Below are 26568 nucleotides of genomic sequence, written 5' to 3'. Positions count from 1 at the left end.
AGCGCACGGGCGGGAGGGGCGGGGCAGGGCGGGCGAGTCCATCGGGCCGGTGCCGGAGGGGCGCGGAACGTGCCACTGCGCGCAGGAGGATCCGCAGCGCCCCCACCCGGCGCCTCTCCCCTGCCTGCCCATCACCCGGCCCCGCCACGGCCGCAAGAAAATTTCCTTTTTTTGTGAGGAAAACCCCCCACGGGACACCCACTTTGGGGGATTTGTGGCCAAATGAGGTGTTCCCGAGTTGGGCCGGGGGCTGCCTCCCGCTGAGAAGAAGCCTCTCGCCCTTCCCGCCCTCCGCCTGGGCGGTTGAGGCAGGAGGGGGCGACGGCAGGTTACGAACACTCGGAAACGCCGGGAGCGAGTTTAATACAAAACATACAAAGCCAACGGGAAATGCGGTTACTGCACTTAACCGTGCGAACAGTAATATTTACAAATGTCGACGTTTAAATAACGGTGTAAAACATGGTGACTGCCAAGTGAAAATAAAACCGAGAGGAAGATGAGGGAGCTGGTTTTTCCACAGACCACTAAAGCGTGTGCACTGTTGCAGTGCAAATTAGCTCTAACTACTCACAAAATTGTCCATTTTCAGGGCAAAGACAGAGGTACAACACTGCCAAGAAAGGCCAGGCTTTGAAATTTCAGATAAAAACTTTTAAATAAATTAATTATGAAGAATACAGATAACACGGGCGTACAAACGATCTACCTGTGTGGTTACAGGGCCTGCATCGTTGTATTGCAGATCCAGCAAACGTGGGGATAAAGTTAACGAGCTACAGACCAACAGAGTAAGGACCGCTCTGAGAAGCCCTGGGCAGCCTCGCCAGCACGGGTGCTCCAGGTGCCCAGCAAGAAATAACGTCACCTTTCCAGTTTGTAGGAAGAGCTTGTCCAAAGCCTCTGCACATTCAGCGACTAAAACTGTTTCACTTGGAGCAATGCTCCGAACGGCTTCAGGATGCGACAGAGGACGACTGAGACGTGCTGCTCCCCGTGGATTTATCAGGAGCCAGGAGTCCTCCAAGTCAGTTTTCCTCTGTGCTCAGATACGGGGTGAAGCATTTCCCATTAACATCTAGGCTACACGTAGTACCTGCCAGATTTTGTCCCATAGTATATTTATCGCAGTTATACATTAAAAACAAAAGTTGGCTTTGCAGCTGTTTAAAAAAAAATTGTAATTACAGATTTTGAGTAAAGTCCTCAGGAAACAATTGATGATGGGATATCATAAGTTACAGAACATTGTACAGCAAAATTTAAAAAGAGACTTTACATACCCGAACAGGAAAAAAAAAAAAAAAAGGAAAATATACTTATCTGACCTATATAGAAATTAAAAAATAAGAAATCAGCCAGATAATAAAGTAATTTGGCTCTAATACACAGCAAACATTCCTGCTCAGCCACTAAGATGATGACATTTCCAGGCAGGATCTGAACAATGGAGAGGTACAGATTTAATTCTACAGATCCTCTTCTGCATATGCTGTTGTGTGGATCTTCACCTGCTAAAGGTGCACCAGCACCCAGGGAACTGCCCGGCATGAGTTCTTAGAGGTGACTGAAAGTTGGTGTCGCTGAGCTGCTTTTGCCCCCCTTGGCTGCCACATGCCAAAGGAGCAACAACAATGGAGAATTTGTAAAAACAGCAAAGTGTCTTTCATTCCATCATTGCTCTAAACTGCTGTGTGTACTTAGACAGCTCCTCAGTTTGATCCTGAAGTTCCCTCATAGCATCTTCGTTTGGATATTGTATTGCAGCATTTTTGGTGGCAAGAGCCAGATTCTTCAAGAGGCTGCAAAACCGGCTGCTGCTGTGGAGAACATCGCTCCGAGCATCTCTTTCTTGAGTTTCCTGGCAGAGAGAATCCACTAACTTTTGTCCCACCATAATGATCAATTTGCTGTGGGATATGAAGACTTCAGGTGGCTGGTTGTTGCTCAGACTATTAGTAAATACACCAATTGCCTTGTGAAGTGCACTGAAACACAGCTTACAGTGTTCTGGGAGAGCGATTTTCCTTGCAGAGTCCTGCTTGCTTTGATTTACAGTCTTTTTTGCAGATGGCAAAACCTGGAAAAAGGTTAAAAAAAAATAGACTCAGGTTGGTGGCACACTGATTGTTTCTTTATTTGCTCTACCCTATATTCTTCACGTTTCTTCACTTACAGGAAGTTTTGTTAGTTAATAGTCTCCAACTTGCTCCAGCCCAGGAGTCTTTTAGAATCATTTCTCCTTCCATAAAGTACTGGACTTCAGAGTGGTATTTTCTCCCAATTGCCTTTTTTCCCTAAACAAATTCCACTGAATGTGATTTTAATAATGAGTAGCACACAAAGTGCTGTAGCTAAACACCATCCTTTATACAGTCTGGATTTCAAGCTTTCAGATAGTACAAAACATTCAGACTCGATCTGTAATGGTGCTGACTTCATGAGGGTTATGAATGATTAAAACCGTACGATAACAAGAGAGTCAATCCTTTTACCAGTGCATGACAAGATATTTTGAAGTACTAACTCTCCCAGCCTTATCCCAAATGATACACAAAGGCAAGTAAATAAATAGTATGACTTTAAACTAGAGTGGTTTGTTACATTTGAGGAAAATAGATGTTTTGCATGGGCTTTCAGCAGTAATTCTAAGAACTAGTTCTGGTAAAACAAACTATGACAAAACAAGCAAGCATGGAAATTTTAGCAAGCATGAAAACCAGGAACTAGAAATCCTCATAAGTAAGAGTTTTCAAAATCAGAAATACCTTTGGTTTTGAATCCGTACTTTTCTTTGCTACTTCTTTACCTGAAATGATTTTCTGCGCCTGTTACAAATCAAAATGAAAGCAAAGTTGAAATGGTTTACATAAAATATTTAAATATAAATGTGTTTTTTCTCTTATTTCAGGGGTAAACAACTCCTTGCTATGCAGCCTTCATGTTACTATGGACAGCAATGGTACATTTATTAGAAACAACTGTAGTTTTTTTCCTACTAAAAATTTAGTGTGTGATCCTGCAAGATCTAAGACTGAAAACAACATCAACAAAACATAACATTTCTCAAATTCTAAGGACAAGCCAGCATTTCTTTATGAAACGAAGAGAGTTATATTCTTACTAGACATTTCAGTAAGTCTAAGGAGAATGATTCTAACAAACATCCAAAATTATTCTAACAAATGTTATAATTCACAGTAAGAGTTTAATTTGTGAAATCAAAATCTTTTACAAAAGCATGCTTTCCAATATATCTCAAGTTAGAAAGTTATCATTTCTTGCATAGTCGTATCAGAGTCAAACAAACAAAATGTACTGGCAAGAAGAGAACTACTAGTCAGAAGAAACAAGTTGCTAACCCCCAGCTAAAAGTGGTTTCTCAAATGAATTTAAACAGGCAAGCTAAAATTTTTTTCTCAGTGCTGGCTGCCTGGGTAAATTCTCAAATGCCAGTTCTCTTTATTACTTAAAATTACTGATCATTCTACATGTGCCATCTAGGACTCACAAAATCCTGAATTCATGTGAAGTCTGAAAAATAGGAAGTAGTGCAAACTGAATTTGGCACTAGTGCAAAGATAAAATAGTGCTATTAGCTTAATATCTGCAAATGATCAAGAACATAGATGGTAAAATCCAGTTATACTAACCTGTAACTGAACATAATCACAGTCCTCAGTAGCATCTTCTTTTGGTTTCTCAGGAGAGACCTGACTTTGGTTAGGTTTATCAGGAGTATTTCTTTGCAGCAAATCTATTTCTACTCTTCTTGGCACTGTGATTTGTTTTGCCATTTTGTATTCTGGGTTCACTTTTGATTGCTTCATTTCTTGTTCCTTCTCATTCTTTCTGAAGAGGAGCTTTCCATTGGCAATGATGATGGATACAAACCTCTTGATATCATCTGGAATCGTGCGGGCTACCATAACAAAGCGATCAAGGTCATCTGGGTTGTTCTGAGGTTTCCTGAGGACCAAAGCCTCTAGTGACCAGTTGCAGTTGTTTAGAGCTTCTCTTGTTTCTGTCAAAATTTTGAATGAGTTCATAAGAATTTCCAGCTGTTTTTTAATTCTGGTCTGAAGGTTGTTATCAGTGAGGTAAGAGGCATTTACCTTCACAAGTTGAGCAAAGGCCAAGAATTCTCCCACTGATACTTTTATGTGATCGATTGCCCTATGGATTTCTTCAATGCTTTTCTCTAGGTGTTCTTGTAATCTCCATTTACTACTCACAAAGATCATTAAACTTGCAACCGAGCTGGATACACTGTGCTGCAGTCTAGTCAGTGTCTCTATGGCTACTTCAAGGTCCAGTTTAATTTCTTTGGCAGGCTCTTCTGATGTTGACATAGAAAAAGACTCAGCAGAAGAGTTTGAGGATGTAGAGAGTGTACTGCTTCTGCTATCCACACTAGAAACAGATAATCTGTCTTGTTCTAATTTGACATCTCTTGAGAGCTGCGGAGGAGCACTGTATGCTTGGTCTCCAGAACTATCGCTGTGTTTTTCCATCTCTTTCTTGGACTGCACAGCAGTGGGCAAACCTTTTGGAATATCATAAACATTCTCTTCAGAGATCTGATTCTCAGCCTTTGGAGCCAGGAGACTTGGGGGTACATCACAGCTACCGTTTTGTGGCAAAAGGAGCACATCCCGTGAGGATGGAACATCATAAAGATGGATATCTGGAAATGTTAATTTCCGTTGTGTTGGTGGAATATCATATAACTGTGGATTTACAACTTTGGCTTCAGTACTTGTTGTCAGCGCCTTGTACCTAGCTGGTGGTATATCGTACAGCACCTGGTTCTCTAATGAATGGCCAGAAGGGTTTTGTTTTAATCCTGTTTTTTCAGGTGATACTGGAATATCATAAATCCATTCTGACTTTCGAGGATTTGGCAAGGTATTGTAATGGCCCCAGCACTTTTTCTGAGATTCATTTTCTGAAACATCAGATTCTCTTTTGGGAGGGACGTCATATAACTGCAACAGAGCACACAGGATTCATAAACCATGTTTTTAAACAAAAAAAAGAGAAACAAAACTGAATTCTCAGAGCATGTAAACGCATGCAACTCCAGTAATGTCAATGGAACTGCACCGCAAAAAGGCTAGCCCATAAATTTTAATTTTCTTTCTGAAATGCACAAGCTGCACATATGAAGGTTAAAATATTTTGCGCACAGGTGATTAAATTGTACAGCAGTGTTCTCAGTTAGTGAAATTCTATAGGCTGTTCCCTGGCTCCTTTGGGGTGGGAAACTCATAGTTTTCTGGAATGGCTACAAGTGAAATGCCAGTTTATTAGTAGGCAACGTTAAATACTCAGTTGTACAGAATGAAGGAGGCAAGACTTCAACAGCCTCTGCGTAAGAAAACACTTGATTTTTCCGGTATCCCCACCTCCATTCGTATGCATACCATGACAAAAAAATAAATCACCAACAGACACCGCTGACTATTCTCAAATAACTGCAATGAGTTTAAATTTTTACTTGATACAGGTTTGCTAAGATAGATACAGATCTTGCCCAGTGCCTTAAAAATACATGTGTGTACAGCTGAAGCCTAAGCTGGAAAACACAAATGCAGGACCACTTCTTGCATAAGAAAATCCAGACTAATACTAATTGGCACTTCAGGAGAGATTGTACTTGGATGCTTTACAAGCATAAAGCACAAGCATGAGGGAGTGCAAGGAACTATAGGAGTGTGCAGCAGCAAGAAACAACTGAAGGTACTGTTATGTAACAAAAATTTTAAAAACAACTGGCCAGGTCAGACTTCCCTGGTTGCAGAAAATGTGCATGAGAAGGGGAGCCCAGACAAGGGTGTTTCAGACCAAAGCCAGAATTTTCCAAATTGCCCATGAACAAAGAATTCTAAGAAAATTTGATTTTTGGAAACAACGATAAACCGTGTCTCTGCAAGGAAATCTGCTCCCCGGCTGTTGCAGCTTGTCAGTACAATCGCTAACAGCCATGAAGATGTCAGGAATGCCAGCTTCAATGAGTAACTGCTCATATGCCAGCACCCCAGTTCTGGGTAGCACCAGTCCTACTGTCACTGCTGAACAGGCTTTGTGCAAGACTGGTTTCTCCAGTCGTGGGGCAGCTGTGAACCTACAGCACTTCTCTTTAAATCCACAAAAACAGGAAGCCTCAGATTTCCTGTGCTGGGATGGTCTGCCCCAAGATCCTGCACCTCAGCCCTAGGCATGTGTGCTAAGGAGCATGTCAAAATTCTCTTGGATCCTAAAACCATTCAGGAAACCTGAAACATTTGGCACTCAACAAATTAAGAGTTTCCATCAAGGCATTTTCTTTGTTGTGATATTTGAGATCAGCCCTTTCTTCAAGGAAGGTACTTGTCAAACAGCGGGGAAGAGATGGGAAGCCTGACCACCCCCCTGCTCCCAAAAGCCAGGAGTGCTCCACTCCCAAAAAAGGCACAGGGAAGTGCTGCATGGAACGGGGACAGTTAGTTTCTATCTGCTTAAATATTACAAACAGACATTCAAGAATGTAGGGTATTGAGTCTGCTTTTCATGCTGTCATAAAAAGAAGTTAAGGCAAGAGATCCTGTTGCCTGCAGTCTAAAAAGCAAATGCAAACCCAGTGGTAGTTATAGTCCTGGCAGGTACCCTGACTATCCAGGAGCTGGGTAGTACTTGTCTCTTTAATATGAAGGACAAAGTACTGCACCGAAGATGCGCTGGTCTCGTCCCCATGATCACCTTGAGGGAGGTTCAGCACACATGCCCAACGTCATAGTAATGAGAGATTATTCTCTTGTGTCCAAAAAACCTTACTTACGTTGCCCACTAGTGAGTCTTTCCGGATAACAGCTCCTGCCTTTTCTGGGCTGGATGGGATGTTGTAAAGCTGCTTCTGCTCTTCCTGGAAACACTCAGTGGATCTGACCAGCACAGAGCCCTTTCGTGTGGTGGGTGGAGTGGCACTCCTCTGGTCAAAGGGAAAAAAAAACAGGTTGACTTCAATCCTTTTTAGAGCCCACTGAAGACTTTGGTGGTATCAAAGGCTTTTGGGTCATATACTGCATCACTCCTGGTTTGGACAGCGTGGGTCAAACTCAACCTGACAGAGAGCTGCTGGAGCACCTTCCCGCAGCGCTGCACACGAGGGCGGTGGGCACTTGGTGGTGCGAGGCAGCCGCCACCTACACGCCTGGCTTTGGGTCTGAGCAGGGATCACCCCGCTTATACAGAGTGGGCAACACAAAGAAGTTTGTGGATAACTTGATAATAAGTGAATTGGAGTGGGCTCAACCCCGCGCTGCTAGGAGCTGCCAGGGAGCGTAAGGTGCTCAGGGAGGCTCTGTGGACGTGCTCCGGTCCCACACACACCTACGCGTGGTAGGTGACGGGATGGGGCTGGGGCCTGGCATCTGTCCCATCCTGGTGACCTGCACAGGCTGCAGTGAGATGTAGAGGAAACGTGGTGACATTCACGCTCCCTAGGGAAGGATGGTATCAAGAGCAAGATCGTGTAACAGGACACTTCAGCGGTAGATGCAATCATGTGTTGCCCTTACCCTGAATGGGTCATGGTTACATGATCTAATCCCTTGCATGTTGTTGCCCAGTAGGTGGGTGGGGTAGGTGACATTTAGTTTCTTTTTGAACATGCACTAGTGACTCTTCTAGAAACATCTTGAAATCTTCCTGATCAAATGACACACAGACAAAGCAAATTTTCCAATGGATAAACCAAGGCAGAGTGGCTGACACTCTTGGTACTGAGAATTCATCTTTTCTCTGGAACTCATTAATAGTAAAACTGAAAACATTTATTAGAAACGTACCAAATTTAAGACACATTTCTCTGAATGTCTAACAAATTCAAAAGAAAACTGCTTTAGATCTTGAACTTCCCTAAAAATATATGGTTTTCTGCCAAATTTTACAATAAGCAAACAGGGAAAAACTAGAATTTACCTTAAAATCTATTCTGAGGTCCTACAGGGTCCCAACTGCATGGGGGGACCATGGCAGGACTCACCTGCGTGAGTAAGGACTCCCGGCGCTGTGTGGATGGAACATCATACACCTCACTCCTGATATTTGGGACTGAAGCCCGGCATGCTCTTGGGAGAGTAAGCAGGTGCTTTTAGGGAGGAAAAAACACAATAATGAGAAAGCTGGAGTGAGCAGTAAACTCAGGACATCTTTGAAAACTCAGTTAGCTGAATAGGCCACCGTTAGAGTAATCACTCTTAAGTAATTAAAAACCTTTCAGCTTTTCATTGATGGTGATAGACAGGAACTGACCTTACAAGCAGGCATGGTATTTTTTCCCCATAATTCTCCTTTGATAGCATTTCTGCTTTATTTCAGATAAGATAAGAAATGGCACATATAAATCAACCTGCTTTACCAACCAAGGGAAGGAAAAGATTTGCAGAAAATCCAGCTTCAGTTATCACTTAAATCTTTATACTGTCCAAAAGCAGAACCACTAAAAAAAGAAAGGGGGGAATTTCTACTTCTCCAGTCTCACAGAGCCATTAGGTCAAGCCTTATTTATGGGGAGTACTAGCAGCAAGAAGGTACAGGCTGAGATGCATTATTCAGTAGTTATAAAAGACTGACTCATTTGGTAAGGGTAAACATAGTTACCTTAATGTCCTGTCCAGCTCCATAAACAGAGAAGACGGATATGGGAATTACATTATTTAGGTCAATTGCAGACTAGTTCTCCTGTTTGCTTTAAACATCATTTTAAGAGCTATGACCAGATCTGTGGGACAATTAGTTAAGATGCCAAAGTATGAATGTTGGGAAAGGACTTTTTTAACAACAACCCCCAAAACATGGAGTTTTGCTCAATTAGCATGGGTTTAGCCTGGCTTTCCACAGCTGGTTTATAAATGGAGTATTGTAAACTACTGGCCCACAGAAACACCACCATGTTACAATAAATTATTTAAAATTGGAGGTAGCATTCTCCATCAGGTAAGTGATCGTTGCAGTGATAGTGTAGTGTAGCCTAAATTTAGGGGAAATATGGTAGAGGAACAAGACTCCAGCTTTACAACTGCTTGCTTCATCTTTGCAAAAGCTCTTAGCTCTCATCTAAAGAAAGGGAACGAGGAATGAACATAAATCCCCTTAGTGCTCTGTGATATGAGCCCATCTTGCTTGCAAACAGGGGCAGAAAAGAAGAGACTTTCCTGAGTAGAAAGGGTAAAAGATAAGTGGTATCAGGAAAGCCATCCTTAGCCCAGGTCTGTTTTCAGATGGACAAATCTTACTCAGCATACAGCAAAACCAAAACTCACCGAATATCACATCTTACTATTTTTTAAAGTACTTTCAGTCACAGTAAAGCAAGGAGGTGCCCTGTGTCTTAAGCAGAAGTGACAAGGCTTTTCTAACAGGGTGAAAGCACACAGATTTTGAGGGATTTAGTTTTGGTTTATTGCTTTCAATCAGCTCCCTCAAAGACTTAGAGTGGCTTAACCCAGCTGCTCAGAGGACAGCTGAGTATGCCAGGAACTTTGCCAGTTGTCCCATAGGATCTACGCAGGGCGTTCTGGAGCGCTGCAGTTTGTTCTGCACTCACACAGGCTGTTCACCCCTGAGCCTCCGCATGCATCTGTGTATGGCTTGTAACCACCTCGGTACAGTTGGTGTAGTAACAGCTGTGATGTTGTGCAGGAGGCAGTTCAAGCAAATCTGAACTTCTAAATAATAAAAACAGGCTAGGACATTTTTTTTTCCTTTTTTTTATTTCCTCTGTTAAACAAGCTTAGGTATATAAACTCACAAAATGACAGAGACAGGAACAGCCAAGGAGCTCTTCTGTTGGGCCATTCATTCAGATAAAGAATAATAGATGACATTCTCAGCCTGATTTGCTGGCACAACACAGACAATTTCTATCAATCTCACATTCAATTTGCAAATGCCTTCTTTAGGCTTAGGAATGTGGAGACAACAGATCACAGCAAGTGCAAAAGGGTCTTTCGTAGCTATTACTCAGTTTGAGCTTGCAGTTATGGTAACTGTACACAAAGGCTGAATGTGCAGCTGCAGTGCTGAAAATTAGGTTTCAGTCACCAGAGATGCACCAATCTCATCCATTTTCCAGCACCCATTTGCCACACAGAAGGAACCAGTACTTTGGTTTCCGTAACTGTCCTTTTTGGCACAATGGGATGAAAGCTGACTGAGTCCCATAAATCAAATGATCATTAAATCTGCCTAAAAGGCCATACAGTTCAGGGCTGAATTTCTTTCCTTTTCCATTTTAAATTAACATTTCTAACGTGAATTTCATACATGGAACAAAGAGCCACCCAGTTCTGAAGAGCTCATGGGACTGAACAAAAACTTGCACTTCAACTCCCTCCCCACCCGCTCTATTTACCTTTCATTATAAAAGATTCCCCATTCATTTTATGCTGCAGAAAGCACGAGTTTTTGATGTTAAGACATTTGATGCAACATTTAGTCAAACTACGAGTTCCACGTACATGTTTCATTTGAATGCCAAACACAAAGAGCAGGCAGAAAGAAGAGGCCAGGCCAGGCAGCTGTAACGAAACCCTGGAAAACCTGGTTTGCAATTCTCCTCCTTAACTGGAGGGACTGGCGGCTGCTCTCATCCCCTACACCCTGGTCACTGTTTCAGCAGCAGCAAAAACAGGCTGGGAGAGAAATTGGTTCAGACCACACAACCAAGCCCTGTGCCCTCCAGCATGTCTAAAGTAGGTGCTGCTGGTTTGTGCAAGTGTAGTGACAACCTTGAGTAGCAGAAGAAAAAGGTAGCAGCACTCTGAGCTTGCTGAGGCACTGGAAATAGTAGAAACTAGACCAAAGGCAGCAATCACACAGCAAAGGGTGATTTGTTTGTTTGTTTTTTAATTACAAACTATGTTCCTGTGCAGATGGATGCAAAGACCCCACATATGGCCAGAGGACTCTGGATGGATGCATGCTCTAGACCATCAGAAGAGCAAGTTCTGTGTCTTGTTATTTTAACTTTGGGGTAGGTTTGTAAACCATTTCTAGATTCTTCCAAACAAATGGTATATTCTTTTACTTCCTGCCCTATTTTACAGCTGCTTTAAACTGTCAAAAAAAGTGAGGGACTACAGAATATAGAGACTCTCATCTGTTGCCCAGAGCAGCATTTCTCACATAATGCTATAAATTGTAGTAGAATTGATGGCAGTTTCCTAAACACCATTTATTAGAATGGCTTTGCTGCAAATTCCACTGAAGTGCTCAGGCCAATAGCCTTTGTTATTTTCCCACTCCCAATGATTGTTTTAATAACAACATTAGTTACTGTTATGGCTGTTTATATTCTTACCTGGTTTGTTGAGCTTTGGGTCCTTTCACTGAGCAGCTGTGCAGCCAAGGCTGGTACACGATATATTCCTTGGGCAGGTAGGGTAGAAACCTTAGCTGGAGATTTAACCCACCCCTCCATCTTCTCATAGGTAGACGATGACACAGTAGGCTTGGGGACGGAGGGAACCTGGTAGATGTTTTGTTGGCCTGCTGGTGACTCCGCAGAGTTGCTCCGGGTGGAAGGAGGCAGCAGGACAGCCTGAGAGGCGGCAAGGAGCTGGAGGCGATTCGCGGGGGCCAGGCCCTGCCTGCCATGGAGGGAGCATTTCCACCAGCCCTCGCTGCCAATGACGTTTTGGTCCAGAACTGTCAGGATGTCTCCTTTGCGGAAGGCCAGCTCATCGGAGCACTCTGCCTTGTTGTCATACAGCGCCTTCGCCAAGGTATTCTGGAGAGAGGAAAAACACCAGCATTGCACAGTTACACCAACAAGTGTTAATTAACTGTTTCTGGTTTGGTGTTTATCTCCACCTTAATTTCAATTTAATTCAAGTCCACCCGTTTTCATATTAAACAACATTTCTCAGAGCATTGGTTTCAGAGAGTTAAATGTTTGCAGCCTGTGTCTGCTATGTTCAGTGCAGTAAAGAAATAGGTAATAATAATACTGCAATGTATTTCCTCATCACCTTTTCCCCTGATGCTCTTGAAGAGCACTGCTAACATTCACTACTTAGACTTACTACATATGAACATCCCTATATGAAAAATAGGTGGGTTTCCCCATTGGCATTCTGTGAATTGTCTGAAGCTGCAGAGAAAATGCATCAACCATCCAAAAATAAAACTCATGCTTTCCTGCCTGCTACCCAATTTATCCGAGGACTTCAACTGCACATGAAAAGGCTAATTATTGCTTACCTGGAGGGGGAAAAAAACCCAAAACAAAAAACAAACCCCAACCTTGCTTATTTTCCTTTAAACTTTTTCTTTTCTCAGAGCCTTATGAAGACAGACTTCTCAGTAATGTCAGTGCTAAGGGGGTTAATAAGTGCCAAGTGGCAACACTGGTGGCAGAAATACTGAAGAGCAGCAGTGGGCTGCAGTACTTGTGACGACCAGACTCCAGCTAGCTGTGTCCATGTCCACCGCAGTGTGAAGAGTTGGATCCTACTGATTTAGAGCATCCCAGGCTAAGATTTATGGGACACATTAGCTCAGGGAAAAATGTAATTGTGCACACAGTGACACCAAGCAAATAGCTCTGCTGTCTGCTAAGTCTTCACAGCAGGTCAGTGCATTCATGAGCTTATCTTCAGGTAAGCACACCTGAAACAGCGTCTGTGTTTCTCTCCGTCACACAGACGTCACCTGTATCTGAATACTGTCATCTCCAGTATATCTTGCAGCATCTTCATAGAGTGCTCTTACTGTAGTTTTTTTTAGACCGGAAACCAAGGAGGAGTAGAGTAAGCAACTTTCCTGAGTTCACAGGAAATCTGTGAGATAGCAAAAATTCATATTTCCCAGCTTCTTCACCACAGGGTAGCCCTACCTGTCTCGGCTGAAGCCTACAAATTTCTGGCAATCATGAGTGTGTAGGTCACCACATTGTTTTTTTTAGTGTATTTATTTAGGGCATTTGCTTACTCATTACAAGATGACAGTTAAAAGAATGGAAAGTAGTAGCAGCAGGTAGCTTTATTCACTCAAGGCTTTTGTGCAAAGGGTAGAGCGAGCTGTGGACATAGTGTTTTTCAGTAGAAGATACTATTTGGTTTCAGCTTTAAAATGAGACTGACTGCTTCCCAGTCAGTGGGACACTGGCTGTGTTTCGGCATTAGTTTCTTATCAGAAAGTGCAAGTAATGTCCAAAGAGATAGTACCCAAATAGGAAACGTGATGCCTTTTATTTTTGTCCAGAGCATTTGCTGAAAAGCAACAGCTGGCTTGAAGTTGCAGCAGAAGAAAACCAATTTGTCAGCTCAGCTGATGAAAATGGCCTGTTGTTAGCAGCACACATTTCTTTGTCAGGGTGGCCATGAACAATGGCCTTTTTATGATACATGGGCTTGTCCATCAGCAGCTGCCAGAGATGGACAACAGTCCCATTTACCTTATGTCGTAGCCTGGTTAAAACAGTCTTCTTGCCTTGAACATTGGAGTCCACTTTCTATTTGGACAATGCCAAATGCTCTGAACCACCTGTGTTGAAGTCAGTCCTGAAGGAATCCCACCACAGAGCGCAGCCTGGGGTGGGCTTGGGCTTCACGCATTATTGCAATTGTTAAGAAAAAAGAAGAAAGAAGGAAACAGCCAACTTTTCCTATTATTCATCAGCAACTCTTAACATTTGACCCCTTGTTGTTGAATGCTGTACAGACACACTGAAAGACAGACCCTCTTCTTCAGCCTGAAGAGAATGGGCAGAGGGACACTCTCCCTCTTTTGCAAACAGGCAACTGAAATGTGAAGAGCCTTATCCAGGCACACGCAGGAAATCAGTGGCAGAGCCAGGAAGCCTGCACTCAGGAACTGAGCCCCTGCCCAGTGCATTAGACAACAAGACTGTCCTTCCTAGTTGCACCAACACAAATAAGAGGAAACGTTGGTTCGCGGTATGGTTTTAAAAGGCACCTAAATGTTGACATTTCCCGACGTAAGTCTTTCTTGTGGAAATACCATGCTAAACACATTGTTGGGCCTAATTCTATTATCAACCAATGTACAAAACAACGCAAATTTATTTTCAAATCTCATTTGTTTTAGAGTAAATATGATGATTTTCACTAGGTCAGGATTTGGCCTGTAGACATCAGTGAGAATTTCTGCAAATAGTAACTGTAGACTACAACCTAAGTTATGCAGAGTGAGGAGATAATCCTCCCGCTCAGCAACATTTAAACATGACTGCGACATGTATTAGCAGGATAAATTATTCCAACTATTCTCTCATCTCTTTTCCTAAACATTGCTATGTCTGCTTTGCTGCAAAACGAGTGAACCATGAGAACAGCCAGGTCAGTGAAAGCTACAAGGAGGTCTATGCTCCATTCAACAGCCAAGCTATTCCACAGAAAGGCTGTCAAAACGCAGCTGACCAACACTTCATTTGGCAAAGTCAGATGAGTATATTCAGGGGCACCCCCACTAAATAAAAAGTTAAATTTTAAACTTACACCATGAAAGTCAAACCTTTTCAACAGAGGGGTCTCCACGCTTGAAGCATAGCACACATTCCTTTGGTTTTGCCAGTAAAGCTGTGCAAACATCCAAGGGCAAGTAGCCCACAGCGAGATACCAATTCAAAGCTGAACACAGTGGTTCAAATTGTGAAAGGTGGTCTCCAATTTGTAGAGCTCAAATTAGGGCATGTGGGCTCACCCCTGTGGTCAACACAAATACCCAGGCACCTTTGAAATCATCTCAATTGCAAGCCAAGCAGGAGATTAAAAAAAAAATAATAAAAATCATAGGACACTTTGGGAAACCTGACCTAGCTAGAACAACAAATCTGTTCATAGATTACCTAATATGCCATCCTTAGGGATGGAACTGAAAAATTTAAGACCTTAACTAGAGAAGTCATGGAGACAGGCCCCAACCTCCAAGACTATAGAACATGAATGAACTGGAAGATTATCAGACCTCTGCAGGTCAGCGGAGCTCTCAAACAGGAGGGGGGAGTGGGAAAAAGAAAAAAAAAAAAAAAAGACAGAAGAGCAAAGTTTCTTCTATCTGAGGCAGCGCTAAATTAAATTTCAAGTTTCAGGGCACACAGTCAGTACTATGGAGTTGGAGAGCAAATCTTTTCCATCCACTCTCAGTTTCAGTATTGCATAAGTGCACAGCAACGTAATTCGATTTTTCATTATTTTCTGTCAGGAGTACCAGCCCATCACTGGCATAATAGGCTAGCCACTGGTACAGATACAATTCCAGGTGACAGTGAAAGGCATTAGTGATCTAACTGGCTTGCAGCCCTTGGTGATATTTTTCAGTGCATTTTAAAAAGGGTAGAGAAACTTAGGAAGGTATTTCAATGAAGAATTCTTATCCTTTTGACTTGGAACTAGTCTCTGAAGGAATTTATAAGAGGTAGAAACAAATGTAACAGAGTATATTAGTATTTGTAACTAGCAAACTACAGGAAGGTAGGTCCCAGGCAAAACTCTTTCAAAAGACAGCCTCTTGTTGCAGTGTGATATGAGGATGAAAAAAGAAAAAAAAAAATCCAAACCACTAAGACAAAAAAAAAACCCAACCACCAACATCTTCCCTGAACAGACTCTTCTGTGTAATTTCAGCACCCACAGCCTGGCAGAAAGTTGCAGCAGTACATTGAAAAACCAATACGAGCAGCACCACACCACTGAAGTAACTAATTTCTGCTGAATTCTAATCTCCACAAAAACACAGAAGAAGCAACATTTTCACAAGGTGTAAAAACAACATGTCAAACACGTCTGCCTTTCTATTTTGTTCTGTGTTCTCCTTTGCTCCTCTATTTATTTACAGGTCTAGTAAGTCCCCTTTATTTCTTGTTTCCTTTCCAAGGAGTCTGGTGCTCACCCAGCTTCTCAGGACCCGACTGCACCAGGTGTGGAAGAGACTGTGAGGCATTTCTTTTATGCAGTGTTATCTCCAAAGGAATGTAGGCAATACTGTTCATATAAGCTCCATTAGTTTTTAGGAGTCCCAGCTGTGGATTCAACAAGTATTAGCCCAGAATGCTGAAGCAAATGTTGAAGATCAGTCTAATACTGGTAAAACAAACTATTAAACTCACAGCAACACCTAGTATCACAGGTGCTGATGCATTTAGCTATTTTATAGGATATACATACAAGCAAGCATTGAACTAGCTAGCTTTGGTACTGGAAAGTGCTGTAGTTCTGACAGCAAAGAGCTTGCTATAGGTTAGCTGATTTTCTAGTAGAGTTTGAAGAGGTACTGAATCCATAGCACTAGAAAAAACCTGCTGGAGCTACTGAGCTGGGTCAGTTATGAAAGCTAGATTGGTTATATCCATGTTCCACTGAAATTAAACTCCTAGCAATACTCCCATGAGGAGGGTATGGCCACGCTGAGTAGACCAAAGCACTGCAAGGTTGGGTAAGGAACCACCACTCTCCCATCTGTGCCCTGTCCCTTACCAGCATCCAGCCCACAGCCAGCTCCGCGTCCTACAGGCTCCATCTGCTCACGTTAAGAAATGCCAGATCTCTCATTTTTTGAGACACTTTTAAGAGACCTCATCCCAGCCAACTGATTTTGCTCCTACTGTTATTGTAATCACAATTTTATAGACAAAAGTTACAGGAGGTTTATGGCAGGTGAGCGCTTGATCCAGCATCACAGATAGACTTGGTAGACCGTAGCCATCTCCAGTTATGTGGCTCTGGCTCATCTAATGTGGGGCTATTTGTCAGAAATGGGGCCCTATCTACACTTTCAGCTGTCTAGGACATATGTGAAGAATCACTGTGGCAGCCCCTTTCTATCATGTAAGCAGAAGCATCTCTGACCTGCCATTAACTATAAACACGTACTGCATTCCCAGGATCGCAGAGACCTTACAGGATGCTTAGCTAGGAGGAGGCTGTGCTTTGGGGCCAATGGGATCTGCATTTTTTCTTTATTACCAGAGGAGCGGAAACTGGCTGTCTAACACTATCATCCACAAAATGCCATCTAGGGCCAGCTGTGTAGAGTTCTTTGTTATTTTAGGCAATCTCGTTAATGTGTCCTTACAATAACCAACATGTAATAAGTACTAACACAACACAGATGAGATCAAAGTGTTTTTCCTTCTTGGACATTTGTTGCTTCTTCCTCATCAGCAGCCTGAAAAAAAAAATCTCCTAAGACAAAGAACATCTTAAAAGCCAGTTCATTGTCCCATGAGAAAGCACCTCAGCAGACAGTGCTGTTGCTCTCCTCTCACCGAGAGATTTTAACAAGAAGATGACAGAGCACAGACCTAGAAAACAGAGGTTGCATCCTCTGCAACCTCTTCCTGAGACATTGTTCTCCCCTACACAGAGTCCATGACCTTGTTAGAGGGATGCAAATTACTCACATATATTGAGCCAACCATACTGAACGGATTTACAGTACAAGACCTCTGGTAACACAGGTTCAGTTAACTTAGGTGTGAGGAAAAGTTCTTGTGTAGCAGGAAGTATGTCTCCTTTTACTGGAGTGTAGATCAGATGTTAAGATGGTAACTCTCCCTACAAATTGGACTTTACATCTTTGTTTGCGTATCCTCGTCCAGCAATGCTCCCACTATAAAACCTAACAGCCCTTGGGAGTCTTCAGAATGAAAGCTGTTAACTCATGTTTATTAATGAAGAGAGGGAAGATTTTAAGCAAGAGTTGGTAAAGCTGATAATTGTACAAAATTATACATTTCTTATTATAAAAGTCTATAACCTTAAAATGGGAGTACTCACATAGACTGGTATCTGTGCTTGATATACACGATAAATATCTGTGCTAAGGTAAAAGACCCCCACTATTACTAAAATCTCCTGATCCCTCTCCTATCCCAGTCCCTATCCTCAGCCTACAGTACTATGCAACAGAAAAAAAACCCACCCTCATAAAATATATGAGAATGTTTCTAGAAAAATCCTTCACAATTATCAAATGATAAATTGAGCATCTTCCCTGCAAGACTCAGCAAATCATTTCTCTACTCCCCTCCCTTCCCACTCAGTTTGTATTTGGAAACTCCAGCTCACTACTATGTACTATTTCACATGATACGTAGGTACTGTAGTACTTCACAGCATTTCAAAGTAAAAAAAAATAATTCATCTATTGTCTTAAATCTGCTTCTTAAAAAAAACTTACTAAAATAATCAAAAAAAAGGTAGTTTTAATCACAGGAGTTTCTTTTGTGGATGAAGACATATTTTTAGCTGCATTTTGCACATTAAAAAAATTGTAAGCACTTTTACTGCAGGAAAATGGGACTTAAAATATTCGAGGAGAAGGAAAAGATGCAGCTAAAGGCAGCGGGTTGTGTTTGCTAAACAGTTACGTGCATGCATCAATGACACCCTCTGACATGTTTACAGAACTGTTTCCAGTTAATCTCTCCACCTCAGAACAAAGCTGAAGAAATAAACATTCTCCATTGCCCTGTTAGCTGGGAACACGCTCCCCAGAGGAGTCTCGTTTAAATAGTAGACCAAGTTGAGTCAATTTAAGTTTTGCCCAATTCAGTTAATTGTAGGCAGAGTTCACATGGGCAACATACACAGAAGAAAGAAGAATTTACCTGAAATGCTCAGATCTTTTGTCTACATACATGTGCCTTCCTTCTAGGTGCGGGGTTTGCACGTCCCACTTGATGTGCGATGTTTTCTCTGACTTGCAGTAGATCCTTCTACTGTATTTTTTGTTTTGTTTGCATGGTTTGGAAAATAAGTGTTCTGGTTATACAGAAGTTTCAGATCTTTTTATACAAGTTTCAACAAGGAATGGATATCAGGACTTGCTATTATTGCCTATTCAAAGGGTTAATTGATTTTTTTTTTGAGGGTGGAACCAGGTGCTAATCATCAGGTTTTAAATTCTGAATGGTCAAATCAATTTTTGATAAAATAAAGAACAACCAGTTTTTATACTTCAGGCAGAACCACATTGATGAAGTTGTGCAGCTTCACATTAGTCAGTGATGTAGGGGTGGGAATTACAAGCTGGTTCTGTTAATTCTCTCCAAACTCTCTTTTCTCCATAAATGTAGTTAGTCAAATTCTAGCTGTGTTAAAACCAACAGAAACCCCCACTGTTTTCAGTGTGATCAGGATTTCATTCCCATTCACAGCATTTTCGCACGTGTGGTCTCATGCCCAAGTTAACAGAAAAATAAACTGATATTTAAAAACGAATATGTATGTATTTCTGGGTTTTGGTTCCTCCTACTATCCAAAGATGTTTTCCCATATGCACCAAATTAATTTACTTTTTTCACTTTTCTAAACCTTTTAGTATCTTAATTGTATTTCATTATAATGTTTATTTCCAAACATGGGTTTAATGACAAGTACAATTTTCTCCTTCTGCCTCCGAAGCGATAGATGCTTCACAGAGACTCATCAGAGCCGGGTGCTCGCTCTCTTTCCTCTGCCTGCCCAGGGAACAGGCAAAAAATTCCTAGGAGAAGTTGTCAGGAGCAAATTACAAATTTTTCATTTCCAGGGACTGCTACATAGTCTTCCTCCTGGGTGCACAAGCGTGACGGGATGCTCTCCCTGCATCCCATCTGACCTGTGCCAGAGTTTCTGCTGATTCCCTGGATGTGGCAGAAGTGACAGCAACCGAAAAGGCAGAGGCTCAGGGGTGGGTGTTCTCCGATTCATAATGAATCAGCAGCAACACCACAACTCCCAAAGGCTGCTGCTTCCTCCAGCTCTCTCATTGCAGTTATTTGCCCCAAAACATTAATTCTTTAAGACCACCCTTTTGGACAAAGTTGCATTTATCCAAAATTTTAGTATTTTTCTGGGGAAAAAAAGTGGATGATTTTTCACCTGCCCTAATCACCAGCCTGCATCACTGCTCCCATGCGACAGCTGTACATCGCCTGTCCCCCATCATTACCACAGGGCACATGGTGACCAGGCAGACCCTGCCCAGAGTCACAGCTGCCAGAAATCAGCTGTAATGTCAGGCTGAACGATTCAGCTAGTTTCACAGCCAAAAAGAAATCCTGCTTAGCACAAAGCAAGCTAATGCTAAGTGTCTGCATGTGCAGTGTGCTGGAAGTCTGGGCAAAACATCAACATATGACTATAAAATGGATTCGATTCAGCCACTTATTCCCCCGTCCTCCCAGAGCAGAGCAGTATTTCCTAAAAATGAACACTGTCACCACTCCTTTCCTCTTTCGAGCTTCGGTTCTTTCTGCAAAGAGCCCTGCAGGACGTGGTCAATCGTTATCCTAGAGTGCAGGCTTTCCCAGGCTCACATAACTCGAAATTACTTGACACTTTCTTTATCAAAGAGTGACTCAAGTTGTTAAAACATTTCCATTACTAATTTTCTAGTAATCAGTGCAAAACCCATAATCTTTTCCGAGATAATGTATGGCTCAAGGGTTAATCATTTAGCTCATTATTTCCAAGAAAATATGTAAAGCAATGGGTATCCTAATGGCCAGGCAGGGTCATTCATGGTAACTTTTTTAATAAGACATACTATTGCCTCATATGGATGGTACAAAACCTTACCCTTCTTAACCATACTGTTGTTCTTGATAAAACATTTTTTTCAGCTTAAGTTGGATTGTATTTTAAAAACTAAGACTGTGTGCTCTGTTAATAATGTGCAAATGAGATCAACAGCATGCTTTGAAAAGGGATTCTGCCAGATACAGATTTTACACTACATACACTTCCACTACAAATGAAATACGTGGAGCCATTAAATTAACTGCAACAGAAATAAAATAATCTCATACTTACATTGACCTTCATTTTGTTGTCTCCTATTTCCCTGTTACTCCATCACCTAAGGAGGAGGATGAGATCTCACCCAGTCCAGCCCAGTGGATCAGGCAGAGCACTGGAGGGTCTGGCTGGAAGCCTGAAGAGCAAACACCCAGCCTCCTTACCCCTCCTGCTGTATTCAGGGGGAGCCCCAAAGGGGAACAGCTATTGGGAACGAAGGGAGCTAATTACGTAGCAAAATTATCTCCACGGTGCAATTGGCCTGCAGCTGCTGATGCTAATGAGGGCCTGGTGCAGGACACACAGATGTCCCTCCTGCAGACGCCCCTGGGGAAATGCCTTTTCTGCTTTGCAACTGCATCTTAGCAGGAAAACACAGGGCAGTGGGGCTGAGCCAGAAAGCAAGGGTTGGATTTTGAAGCGGTTTTGCACCTTTTGCAGCGTCATTTTCTACTCCTGATTTTTTTTTTTTGTATTTAAAAAGTGGTTTGATACTCTTTGAAATTTTCATGCTTAGGTCTCTAGAAAACTAATCTCCTTTGTAGTTACAGAAATCCCTGCAAAATAATCTCACTCTTCAGAGCTAGAAAACCTGAGGAGGAAAGCTAAACATTAACTGCAGCTGAAGGGTTTTGTGTCTTTGATTATTTTTAAAAATTCTTTAATATTATTTAACAACAGTGTTATTTAGCATTATTCATAGTTGCTATTTGCTCAGCAACAGCTCTGCCCAGGTTACGCTTATGCAAATGCACAGGTTTTACAGCTTTGTACTTGTGAGCATCTTGGGGTTTGCAAACTTCTGCTGGTTTTGCCTTTGTATATGCTGCCTTTTCTCTGGCAAAAGCCTTTTCCTTCCTCTTTCCACAGTAGCTTCAAGATGAAATTAGACACTCGCTCCCAAACCCACAATCACGGAACTAGAAAAGCAATGCGTCTTGAATAGAAATGCTGAATTGAAAATGCTTTCTCAACAAAATCTACACCTTTGGGCTGGGACTCGGAGCAGACAAGCAGCTAATGCAGTTGTCCAAATGAGAAAGAATTCCTGGCACAAAGCAGTTCATTTGAATGCCTGCAGGGTTTTTCTTTTTTCTCTTCTCTTCTCTTCTCTTCTCTTCTCTTCTCTTCTCTTCTCTCTTCTCTTCTCTTCTCTTCTCTTCTCTCTTCTCTTCTCTCTTCTCTTCTCTCTTCTCTTCTCTCTTCTCTTCTCTCTTCTCTTCTCTCTTCTCTTCTCTCTTCTCTTCTCTCTTCTCTTCTCTCTTCTCTTCTCTCTTCTCTTCTCTCTTCTCTTCTCTCTTCTCTTCTCTCTTCTCTTCTCTCTTCTCTTCTCTCTTCTCTTCTCTCTTCTCTTCTCTTCTCTCTTCTCTTCTCTTCTCTCTTCTCTTCTCTTCTCTCTTCTCTTCTCTTCTCTCTTCTCTTCTCTTCTCTCTTCTCTTCTCTTCTCTCTTCTCTTCTCTTCTCTCTTCTCTTCTCTTCTCTCTTCTCTTCTCTTTTCTCTTCTCTTCTCTTCTCTTCCTCTTTTACAACCAGCAGTTTTACTAGTTTCAACACTCCACGCAGAAGATAGAGAACAGCCATTCACTTGCTACCCTGGAATTTTTCAGGTGCTACCAGCATTTGAAATGATCCAGAAATACAAGTAACAAAGCCACAACTTGTGGCCATGAAGCTACTTTCAAATACAATTAAATGTTCTCTTGAATTAATCCCAGACAGGATCCCTGCCATGCCAGGGCAGGGACACCCTCCACAGATCCTGGGTGACCCACGCTGGGGCAAGGACCCCCCAAGAGGCTGTGGCCGTGGGTGTCCCATGCCGGGGCAAGGACAGAGGCACAGAAAAGTGGAGGAAAAGGGGCAATAATCACAGAGGAGCAGCAGCGGCAGCCAGAGAGCTTTTCCCCCAGCCCCAACCGCCTGTGCTGCCATCACCTCCTTGAAGGAACTGGGGCAGACTGAGTGTACCCCCCACAAAAATAAGACAAGTTGAGAATAGGAAGGGGGAGGAAAGTTGTTTACTTAAGTGCTTGCTTAATTGTTCATGGTTTATTTTTTTGCAATCACCCGAACTAGTGATTAAAAGTTTGTGTTAACTGGCAATAAATTACTTGAGGTGAAAATTCCCTGCGTCAAGACCATTTTGTGCATGACAGAACTAAAGTTTTACCTCTTAAGATTTCCCACGAAAAGCTGGGCATCGAGTCCACTTCCACCCAACCGTATCCCTGAGAATAGCCCCACAGTTATTGTCTGAAGCCCAGGAAAATGGAGGCTTCATCGTTCTCTCCAGTATTTCTGCTTGGCTGTTCAAGTAACTCCTTGCTCAATATATTAGCTCTAGCAAATCCTATTTTGAAACCCACTATTTGCTCCCAGAGGGTTTGAGGTGGAGACTGGGCGGTGACAGCAGGCACCCTGGAGCCACAGGGCTGTAGGTGCAGGCATCCCCAGGTGCAGAGGAGCTCACAGAAACAAATCTCGAGTCGTTCTCCATGCACTTGTTTGTGGACAAGATGGGAATACGTGAACTGGGCATTTTGGAAGGAGAGACAAACTTCAGATCAGCTTAATGGGTGTTTAAAAAACGCTCCTATTTTTTCTTTGGTGACAGCACAGAAAATGTTATCAAACAGTACGAGAACTATTTCCCAAGCGCAGCCTGTCATGGTAACTGTGTTTTAGATTGCACCAAGACGTGCAATGTTTCCTGTGCAGACTATGCCGCAGGTGTACACGCAACAAGAAAGAAGTGACATCATCTCTTTGGCTGCACTCCTATACTGAATTCATTTTCAGAAACGGTTTTCCTTGTGAAGGTAGAATAATTGTGGCACAGTGATAATTGCAAAGCGTTACCTGTCACAGTAAAGCTACTGATGGTTGGCACATGGTGCTTCAAGAAATCCAGATGATGGTAGAAAAACCATGTCCTCGGTATTTTTGTATTAAGTATAATGTTCAATTACTGTAATAAACAGTACTGCCAGGGTAGTAGGAACCTTATAAACAGTTCATAAATTATATAGCAGAAATAAATTTGACTTTCAGTTGTTACTCAGCTGAATTTGACTGGGCGTGCTATGGCTGTGTCTAAAGATCTCACAGCAGAATGGGAAATCAGCTTGCTACCACTACATTTATTTAGCCATTGGCAATCCATTTAAGAAAACTGAAAATATCATACCTAGAAATAGAAACTCTCTTCTCTATATAGAAATTAAAAATGTCCTGCATCAATTTCTGATGACTTAATGTGAAAAATAGTCATCTTTCCATGCCTCAATGGAAAATTTTGAGTGCAAAAGGGTGACTCATCGAGCTAGTACCAAGGTTTTTTTCCCCCAATATATTTTGTATCAGATTTCCAGGAGGCAGTTTATTTACAGTAAACACTGAGATCATTACCCTGGATGAAAATAATAATTCCCTTACACTGCTTATTACACTTGCAGACAGTAGGACAATCAAGGCACTGACTTTGAATCAAGACTTCAGCATTCTCTAACTCTTATAGCTACAACAGGTTATCTTCTCTATGTATATATATAAAATTACACTAGATACAATATGAATACAAAAAAAAGTGTAAAAAACCTTATAGATTAGTTCCAGTCTTTCAAAAGAAACAAATATAGTCCTTCAGAATTTCTTTTGTTTTGTGTGTAATGTAGGGAAATTATCTATCATGCAACAGGTCACCTGGACTATCACTGAAAGTCTTTGACAATATAACCGTGTCTCTAATGTTACTACAGGATAGCAGTAAGACAGGTGGAACCTCGAAGTTACGTATTTTTTTTTTGTTATTTGGGAATTCTGCCTTATTCAGAGTCCTCCCCAAGACAACATTTCTTCCAGTTAATAGTTTTGTCGCAACAAAAAGCGCAGGGAGACCTTAGGTACATAAGCATCCTAAGACGACTTCCATCCACCTCGAGAATACCAAACATTTCCAACATCACCAAGCATCAGGCTGAATTCAACCATCAAACCCTACTCTAGGACCCTTTTTTCTTAATTGTTTATATGCTGTACTCAAAAAAAACAGACATACCTTTGCAGATCTGTCGATTCTTATGTTTTTATCCATTGTTGTCATTCACCAGCAGCGTCACTTTGAGCAATACAGGTAGTTACGGCACGATGAAGAGACTTCAGCTTTGCTCTACCCCTAAAAGCATTTAGGATTTTGTAGAAAAGATTCTCATGAACGATAATTTCTGTGGCAACAGATAAGATTAGAAAGAACAGAATGCAAAACAGAAAAACGCTGTTAGCGTATGAAAATGAGAAAAAAAGTCTGTCTGCAAGTGGAATTTTCCTTGATCTCTCTGTCACCAACTTGTCGCAATTAACCGCAGTCAGAAGTCTCACCCTTCTGTTTTGCTACATGTTCCTGTATTTCCTCTTTTAGAAATGTAATGAATACAAGAATACTATGTACCACAAGGGGCTGCACAATGCTTGATAGAAATAAGACTGCCACAATCATATCAGTTCGGGATTTTGAAGCCAACATTTTTCACACCTTTCAAAGTTGTCTCAACTTTTAAGGCACCAATACCATTTTTTGTTATAAAGGGGCTTTGCAAAAACCTTATGTATTACTAATCCACACCTGGGGGTGAATGCTGTGTGAAAGACTCCTCCTGGCTGCACCAAGGCTTAAATGCGTACGCAAGGAAACGCATGGGCTTCGGCTCCTGTCCTGCAATATCCTACCTAGCAAGTAGAGCAGCTGTGCTGCCACATGTTTGAAGGGTCCCTTACAGCCACACAGAGAATTTCCTAACCTGAACTTCAAAACTACTTTTCCTTTATTGCACTTAAGTGTTTCCTGGGATTCAGTCTCACAGGGCAGCTCTGGTGGAGAGACAGCCTGTGTGTCCAGGAAATATTTATCCCAGACCAGTACCCCCTCTGAAGTAGAAAGTTTGAAATCTGTTCCAATGGGTGGCAAACAAGCCTCATTCCAGAAGTGGCCTTTTAGGAAAGACTGTCCCTAGCACCAATTACTGCCAACTCAGCGTGCCAAGGAATGCTGAAGGCCAGAAGATACGAACCCGTAACTGTGCTTTGCTTTCACGTCGGCACGGCTTGTTGGCCTAACGCGTTAGCTCTGGCATCACCTTGCCACATTTCCATGATAGCTTCTTCCAAGGAGAGGCGGGAGCAGGTTACATGTCAGACCTTTAGGTGATGGAGACTTTCTTGAGCAGGTGATAAATCCTGAGTATGACAGTGCTTCTCTGAGTGGAGCAGCTCACTGGGATGTAGCTACCAAGAGGTAGACTGCAAAACTTGTGAAGGGCAAGCGGCTGCACTGGAATTTTAATTGATTGAATACAGCTTCTAGGTGTGAAGTGTCTCTGACTGTAGCAGTAAACATGATCACATGGAAAAAGTTTAGTTTAGATTCTTCCAGACCTGCACAGTGAAAAGACGTATTCCCCTTCAATCAAATGCAAATCTAACAGGAAGACTACGTGTGTGCACAACATTGTTCTTCAAGATGCAGCTACGGCTCCTCTCTGCTGTACTTCCTCGCGTGCTTGCTCTGAATGCTCTATAGCTGCCTTGCCCCCTCTCATTCTCATCCCCCATCAACCACCTTCACCTACCAGAGTACCACTGGCATGGTGTAGTACTGAACTATTTCACCCTGGGGTTGCGTCATCTGCCTAAATAGCATGAGTTAAGTTTCTTCCAGCCCTTATTTTTTGAACAGAAAAACTCCAAACTTCTGGCCTCAAGCAACATGAAAAGAAAGGTCCCA

General features: G+C 42.1%; 1 protein-coding gene across 2 annotated transcripts; it reads right to left on the bottom strand.

Moving 5' to 3' along the window:
• Positions 1-354: 354 nt before the first annotated feature.
• Positions 355-25988, bottom strand: CASS4 (Cas scaffold protein family member 4). 2 transcript variants are annotated; one of them, XM_075019789.1, is made up of 8 exons: positions 25856-25988; positions 24847-25012; positions 11345-11773; positions 8027-8131; positions 6821-6970; positions 3654-4988; positions 2769-2828; positions 355-2080 (listed from the first exon to the last, which is right to left on the bottom strand). In XM_075019789.1, exons 2-8 carry the CDS (start codon positions 24889-24891, stop codon positions 1667-1669), a joined length of 2538 nt encoding a protein of 845 aa, XP_074875890.1. In that variant the 5' UTR covers positions 24892-25012; positions 25856-25988; the 3' UTR covers positions 355-1666. The 2 variants fall into 2 exon arrangements, with proteins under 2 accessions (XP_074875890.1, XP_074875898.1); XM_075019797.1 differs by lacking the exons at positions 24847-25012; positions 25856-25988 and adding an exon at positions 20805-21045.
• Between the last annotated feature and the right edge of the window lie 580 nt (positions 25989-26568).

Source organism: Buteo buteo, chromosome 2 (genome assembly GCF_964188355.1).
Source record: "Buteo buteo chromosome 2, bButBut1.hap1.1, whole genome shotgun sequence".
In the NCBI taxonomy this organism is placed as follows: Eukaryota; Metazoa; Chordata; class Aves; order Accipitriformes; family Accipitridae; genus Buteo; species Buteo buteo.
This window is presented reverse-complemented; position numbering and strand designations above follow the sequence as displayed.